At 42.3% G+C, this 8,181-nt stretch overlaps 1 protein-coding gene across 1 annotated transcript in view; it reads left to right on the top strand.

The window, feature by feature from the left end:
• The window catches only part of LOC126335151 (rab3 GTPase-activating protein catalytic subunit), a 471,879-nt gene extending 465,213 nt beyond the window's left edge, over window positions 1–6,666 (top strand). Inside the window, exon 14 of the mRNA XM_049998120.1 lies at window positions 6,310–6,666. Within this exon, the coding sequence (XP_049854077.1) occupies window positions 6,310–6,543 (234 nt within the window). The 3' untranslated portion in view covers window positions 6,544–6,666. The remainder of the gene's footprint in view (window positions 1–6,309) is intronic.
• Window positions 6,667–8,181: the final 1,515 nt, after the last annotated feature.

Here is an 8,181-nt window from a genome sequence, read left to right on the forward strand (position 1 = left end):
ATCTGTTAATAGGCTTGGCTGAGATCCAGGACTGTAAAACATCTTGGTCCGGCAAAGCATGTGAAACAATGGTGCAGATCGGGCAAGGGGAGCGATTCAAGTACCATCTTGTGATTCAAAACACAGTAATCAACAATAAGTCAAACCCATCTCCATTGGGCTTCTTCACAAAAAAACGGGGAAGCACAGTGTGAAAGAAGCACAATGTGAAATGGGTGGTCGGATGACACCGTCGACCAACATTTTGCCTATTTCCTGGGGCAACGCCTTTATTTTCGGAGGTGCCAGGCGGTAGGGAGATTGCCTAATGCGAAAGTGATCTGTCAGATGGATCCGATATTCGATCTTATTCCTCATACCTAATTCGTCAGTAAGTACATGAGGAAATTGCCCCATTAGCGCCCACACTTTCTGTCTCTCCTCAACCAAGGAGTGTTGCAAGTCGAACTTCCCATATTCGGCCACCACCGAATGGGCGTGCCCTTGGCCATAATCCAAGACACTTTCTAATAAAATCACAGCCCAGCATCGACACTCAGATCTTTGACGACTGTGATATGAAGAGGCCAGAAAACATCGCCTATGACACAATAAACGCGCAATGAACAAAGGCTGTCGCTGTGCTGCCCGAAAACCATGCGACAACAGGTGGCCACGAGTTGTAAATGGCCAAAATTAGAAATAGCATGATGACTGAGATAACATTCGTAGCTCAGTAAGGACACAGAACTACCAGAATAAAGTTCTACGGTAAACGCCCGCCCTCGAGGCTCGCTCCAGAAAATCCATGCTTCAGAGATACTGGTCAGTTGCACCCCAAGAAGCGCGTACGCTCCGACGGACTCCATTTCTCACTTCCGCCAGGTTCGACCACCTCATTCCTTCCTACTGCAGAGAGAGCTGCCAAAGACTCTCGAACCGGCAAAGAAAGTGCTGAACTCGCTGGGCGCGATATATCGACCACGCAGCTCGGCTCAGAATGTGTCACATATCACTGCCTATCGCTCTCATTGGAACCGTGAGGACAAGATCAGACTGATCACAGCGCCTACAGAGGCGTCTAAGCAGCCGTCCCTCCCGTCTCCGTACATGAATGGAACGAGAAGAAGCCCTAATAACTGGCACTGTGGAACACACCATCTGCAGTGTACTGAAGTGTTTGGGAGAGACTGCATATAGATGTAAAACTAGATTTTTATTTTCACACGAACAGAAATCGCACAACACGAAAAGATCTTACTTGTCGGACAAACCAGTGTACCTACTTTCTCTAGTTGCGACAACAGTAAGACTTCTTAATTCATTTCTTTCGTTACACTGTACAAAACAATTCGTGACAGTTCCCTACCTCAGTGGAATAGATACAGCCTTCATCCAAGTGTTAATGTTGTCAATGAAGTTTAATTTTGTCTCTATCATTCAACTTTTGTAAACCACTACTTTCAAGCAAAAAATCCCCTCTAAAAATTATTTTAACGCCAAACCTTTTTACCATAAATGTTCATATTGAGAATATTCCGTCACTGGGCGGACTCCTTAAAAGCAACTGAACTCAAAGATAAAATTACAAAGAATAACGATTGCCCCAGATGGGAAACGTAAATTGTGATTTTTTTCACTTTAAAATTCTACCACTAACAAAAGACTCAATGGTTACAAACGCCAATTTCCCATTATTTCACTTTCGTTGATAGATAAAGAAGCTACGAAGTTAAACATCTGATAAATTTCCCTTTTAAAAAGTACTATCACTCATTGTCTTACCTGAACTGCAGCAAGTGAAGAAATAAATCTAATATTGGGTGAGCCTGGCGCCACCCAACACCATCAACCTAATTTGTATCTAAAGCAATGTGTGATTCATTTACAATGATACGTTAATTGCTTCTTCTCAAAAAAAACGCCGGACAACAGTTCAGAGGCCCTTTGCCAGCCAGCAACGTGTGAAACATTTTTAAATACACTGTTTAATAAAAGTTATAAAAGAAATTTCCCTACTGGTTCCCCTTTTCCGAGCTCTCAACAAAGTACTCACTTTTCATATAGCCTCTTTCAATTTAATTTCATACTTCAGAAGAAATTTAAAAGCGGACGTAAGTGGACTGTTACGAACAGTAGAAACCATTCTTTAGTATGCTGCCGCTTTTCTCGTGGTACTATCATTGCCAAAATCTACAGTCCATTTGAAATTAGTGAGTAGGGTATCGATATTAGTAACTTTTGTGCCAAAATATTTTCGTATTCTTTTTTTAAATACAGTTGTTTTCATCCTTTAACAGCGATGGTGGAGAATCCATACGAAAAGCAAGCTGTTGTTACGTTTAAAATGAAGATGACAAACATAGTTCGAAAACAGAAATGTGTAAGCAGGTCATCGTTAACGCCTCTGTGTGCGATAATTAAAAAAGAAACTGAACTACAAAAATATATGAGCGCAGTACGCTCGAGCCAGAGAAAAATCTCATGCAAATGGCTAAACATGAAGATATAGAGACTACGTTTTTTATTTGGTTCAAGTGAGCTCTGTCTCAGAATGTCACCATATCTAGGTCTTTATTGGTGGAAAGAGCTGATGAACTCGCAAAAGAAATGGGTATTAATCTTTTGGGGATGTCCAGGCTGGTTGGAAAGTTCTGAAAAAAAAGAAAAAAACGGAAATACATAGTGTTAAAAAAGTTTACGGCGAAGCTAAGCAAGTTTTACCGACTATGCTTACAGCTTGGTTACAGGCTAATTGTCTTCAACAGCTGAAGAAAATTATGTGAAATACAGGCTGTCTATAAAGGTATAGCCTGATGAGAGAACAATGTAACTCTTTATTGGATACAGTAAATAAAACATGCATTATACCACATATGCCTCTACTCATTAAGTTTTGAACGTTCCATAAACATTCTCTTGGAAACATGCAAAAAAAATCAACCCAGTATTCAATGTCTTGACACACATTCTGTAGCATCTCTGGTATGATTGTACCAATGGCATCTCTGATGCGTTTCTACAATGTCATCAAGTCAGGAACTTTTTGTTTTGTACACAATATATTGCACATAGTTCCAAAGAAAGAAATCTAAGGCGGTGACGTCAGGTGATCTCGGCGGCGATGGAATTGATCTGTCTTTGCCAGTCCATTTGTTGGGGAAGCTTTCATAAAGAAAATCGCGGACTTCTGAGTCCAATGAAGATGAGCGGAATCTTGCTGAAAGACGATAGTGTCTTGCATATCTTGCAGCTGGGAAACGGCATAATTCACCAACATGTCTAGGTAACGATATCCATTTACATTGCTTTCAAGGAAGAAAAGTGGGCCAATCTCTCAATCACACGTTAACCCACACCTCCTTTGAGCGGTCCCGAATGATCTCTGGTACGAGATGAGGATTTTCCGTTTACCAGATCCGGACATCATGGCGGGTAAGTGAGCCAAAAACATGAAATGTAGTCTCATCAGAAAACACACACACGCACGCACGCGCTTCAAGAAATCATTGTCCTCATCCAAAAGGTTGAACTTGTCCATTGCAAATTGTTCACGTTTTGAGCGATCGTCTGGTTGTAGTGCCTGAACAATTTGAGCCATGTATGCCTACAGTTTAAAACGTTTCGAACCATTTTCTGCACTATACTCTGTGACACTTAAAGCTCCCGCGAACCTCGTCTAACTGACTTCTGTCGCGCCCTCGTAAATGCTATTTGAAATGGCTGGATGTGTCCTCCGAGAGAGATGGTCTGCCGCTGCTTATACATTTCTGAACCAATTCCGTCGCTAAAAAGATTTTCATCCATGTTTTGATTAACTTGACATCAAGTGCTTTCTTTTCATAATGAGACGCAAACTTTCACTCCACAGAAGTATATTATTTGGTTGTCGCTGGCCACACAAAACACTGAGGTTTCTGCTGTGGGGAAGCCATTTTTACGATACAGCTCACACAGGGGCCCCCTTATGGTAAAACTGTTGAATGAAACACAGCTGTACAGGAACTTCTGGGTTCCCTAGTAGACCTGTAGCAAAAAACCGTTACCATCATAAATATAATTTATATTTAATCCTGAGATGAGGGTAAATATTTATGGACAGCCTGTAGGTGACGAACGCCGAATGTGCTGGCATATTTTATCGCTGCTTACCCAATAAAACATCGTTTAAGGGACAGTCCTTATCAGGGAAGAAAAATCTGTGAGGAAAGAGTTGTGGTAGTGGTAGTATGCAGTTCGGATTGATACACTTTTCCGACGTCGTAAAATCTCGCCAAGCTAGATGCAACAATCAAAGTGTTGTCCGCCCCTGGTAGCTGAGTGGTCAGCGCACGGAATGTCATACCTAACGGCCCGGGTTCGATTCCTTGCTGGGTCGGAGATTTTCTCCGCTCAGGGACTGGGTGTTGTGTTGTCCTTATCATCGTTTTTTCGTCCCCATCGACACGCTAGTCAAATGTTCAAATGTGTGTGAAATCGTATGGGACTTAACTGCTAAGGTCGTCCGTCCCTAAGCGTACACACTACTTAACCCAACTTATCCTAAGGACAAACACACACACCCATGCCCGAGGGAGGACTCGAACCTCCGCAGCTACCAGCCGCGAGACTTGCACCAAGCGAACAGTCTACCCGACGGGAGGCCATAGCCACACTTCATTTCCATTTCCATCAAAGTGTTGCATAAGAATTGTATCTGGGGTTGTGTACACCGGCCGTAACTTACTCAGGATATAAAAAATTAATGAACTGTACCGCACTACTGTATTACAAAGAGTGGATCCGGTGAGAACAGGGCGTCATTTATGAGGCGCTGTTGTGTCCACCGGCGTCCACGTGTCAGTCCAAAGCCTTCTAGATACAAGGCCTAAGCACAGCGGCCATATTGGCACTTGACGTCACAAACCGTTGGCCATCTTATCTGTAGTCGGCAGTCCTGTTGGCGTGTATAATGTGTTGAAAGTGTGTGCCACGTGAAAGTGATATATATTTCATAAAGTATTCGCCTATAGTTCTTCTAAATATGGGATACAAGTGTTGCGTTCCCTTTTGCCAGGGAAATTATAAATCACGAAAGGCATGAAAGTGCACATGTTTCGATTTCCGAAATGTGTGAAGTTGAGAAATCGCTGGTTTGCAGCTATTCCCAGACAGGAATTTGTGTCTACGCATCATTCAAGGGTAAGTAAATGACAAAAAAAAATGTATAGCGTGTTATTTGTTTCCATTGCACCACATTTGCCAACTATTTTAAAAGCAGTTACGTATCATGTACCAGTATAATTTGTTTCTTAATTCTGGACCATTTCTGCGAGCTTAATACGAAGCAACTATTGTCACACAAAATAGTTATATTAATTAGTGTGGGTCGAAAATGTTTAGTATCCTTATCATTCCTACCAGATTATTGAGTTTCCAGTAGTTTCATTTGGGAGACCTACAGAATGATTTTGTTCAGTTTTACATATACAGATATTCGGAAAGAATTTCAATTTGAGTGAACTACTTCAGAAAATTGCTTTAATGAATTCAGTATTTTCGATAGATTAAGCAGTATGGAAAGCAGAATTTCGATGTAAGTGCATTATGCTTAAATTACCAGCACCCTGTGACACGAATTTCAGTCAAGGATTAAGGTTCTAAAGTTCTGGAGAAACAGGGAAATAAAACATTTTTTCGGGTTTTTTTGATTTATTAAACATTGCGCCAGGATGTGCTCCATTTCGTCGAATGATTTGAGTTTCGTGTGAGGTCAGCAAATTTTGAAGTGGAGAGGAAAATATACGAAAATAATCAGGGAAACAAATTCTTAAATTCTGTAGGAGCTCCAGCTGCTTTATTTAAAACCGAAAACGTCTGCTTGTTATTGCACATTGCCGATTTTTGACTGCAAGAACACATAGCTCCTAAGGTAAAAGACAAAATTTAAAATTACAGTTTGTATTCGAGCCTAGAAACGCGTATTTAAGGCAAATCGTCAAAATAATTTTAAGTCTTAAAATATCATAGGGTAGTTTTGTTCAATTACTTTACGCAATGACATAAATTTCCGTACTTTCATTACAAGAGCATGTAGCAGAGGAAAGCACGAGAATCCCTATGCGGTCTCAGCTCTAAAATTCGCCAAGTTCGTATAGCTGCAGAGTGCTTAACGGAAGCGTCCCGATACAGACCCGGCCATCAGTATGTGACGTCACAAGTGTGCGCGCAGGGCTGTAGTCTAGGTGGTGTAGGTCAGTCACTGTTAAGACAGCTGAGACCGCAGATATGCGCCTGCGCGTTAGGCAGCCAATAGTTTGCTGACGCAGCGCGCGGTTGCCTTGTGTGCAGGCGTCGCATATGCTGGCGGACCCGGAGGTGCTGGACGAGGGGGACGAGCCGTGGTCGGGCAGCGGCGGGCCCTCCGCCTTCCCGCAGCCCGCTCGACGCGAGTTCATCCTGCGCGCCGTGGCGCCCAGGCCGTCGCCGTGCTCGCAGCCGGCGCCGCACAAGATGTGCGCCGTGCTGCAGCGACACGACTTCCGCATCGCCGCCTGCTTCACGCTCGACACTACCTTCCACTAGCCGCGGGGCGGCTGCCGACGTGCCGAAACTGGATGCTGTTCACTCTATTCGCATATTTTATCGCTGTTATTTTACCAGCAAAGAGACAAATAAATAAATGCTTATTGCTTGTTGCCACTGCATGTATCCGAGTTCTTGCTTTCAACTCCCTCTCCCAATGTTTTCCGAAAAATAAAGTAAAATAGCCTGTAAAACTGGTAAAGTGAATCAATAGCTGCTCAACATTTTAAAGACACTAGAGTAAACAATAAAAAAAAAACAGAAGAACAAGTTATTCAAGTCAAGAGCTGCCTCAAATGGCTCTAAGCACTATGAGACTTAACATCAGAGGTCATCAGGCCCCTTGACTTAGAACTACTTAAACCTAACCAACCTAAGGACATCACACACATTCATGCCCGAGGCAGGAGTCGAACCTGCGACCGTAACAGCAGCGCGGTTCCGGTCTGAAGCGCCTAGAACCGTTCGGTCACATCGACCGGCTGCTGGACCACAACCTAGAGGCCAAAAGTTTAACAAATTTCACTCTTTATTACAAAGCCGATGACATTGTAATTCTGTCAGAGACAGCATAGGACTTGGAAGAGCAGATGAACGGAATGGACAGTGTCTTGAAAGGAGGGTATATGATGAACATCAACAAAAGCAAAACGAGGATAATGGAATGTCGTGGAATTAAGTCGGGTGATGCTGAGAGAATTAGATTAGGAAATGAGACACTTAAAGTAGTAAATGAGTTTTCCTATTTGGGGAGCAAAATAACTGATGATGGTCGAAGTAGAGGGGGTATAAAATGTAGACTGGCAATGGCAAGGAAAGCGTTTCTGATGAAAGAAAATTTGTTAACATCGAGTATAGATTTAAGTGTCAGGAAGTCGTTTCTGAAAGTATTTGTATGGAGTGTAGGCATGTGTGGAAGTGAAACGTGGACGATAAATAGCTTAGACAAGAAGAGAATAGAATCTTTCGAAATGTGGTGCCACAGAAGAATGCTGAAGATTAGATGGGTAGATCACATAAGTAATGAGGAGGTACTGAATAGAATTGGGGAGAAGAGGAGTTTGTGGCACAACTTGACTAGAAGAAGGGATCGGTTGGTAGGACATGTGTGAGACATCGATGGATCACCAGTTTAGTCTTGGAGGGCAGCGTGGAGGGTAAAAATCGTAGAGGGAGACCAAGGGATGAATACACTAAGCAGATTCAGAAGGATGTTGGCTGCAGTAGGTACTGGGAGATGAAGAAGCTTGCACAGGATAGAGTAGCATGGAAACTGCATCAAACCAGTCTCAGGACTGAAGACCACAACAACAATAACATTACAAAGTTATAGTAAAATTAACAGCCAGTCGATAGTCACAGGTATGTAAGAATTAAATTTCAAATTCATGTACCTTTGTTACAAACCGGGGCAACATGGCCCATTGTCCAGATGACTCCAGCAGTGGCCGCCTTTAGACAAATAACATTGAAAAACACTAACCAGTTGGCTTTGTAAAACAGAACAAAGAGAACTTTAACAACCAAAAAATTATAAAACACTTACACTGAATCTACACCATGCACGAGGTAACGTTAAAACATTTTTTTTTAAAAAAGAAAGAAACTTCAAAACCTTAAACCTTTAAATAATAGCAA

Source organism: Schistocerca gregaria, chromosome 2 (assembly GCF_023897955.1).
Source record: "Schistocerca gregaria isolate iqSchGreg1 chromosome 2, iqSchGreg1.2, whole genome shotgun sequence".
In the NCBI taxonomy this organism is placed as follows: domain Eukaryota; kingdom Metazoa; phylum Arthropoda; class Insecta; order Orthoptera; family Acrididae; genus Schistocerca; species Schistocerca gregaria.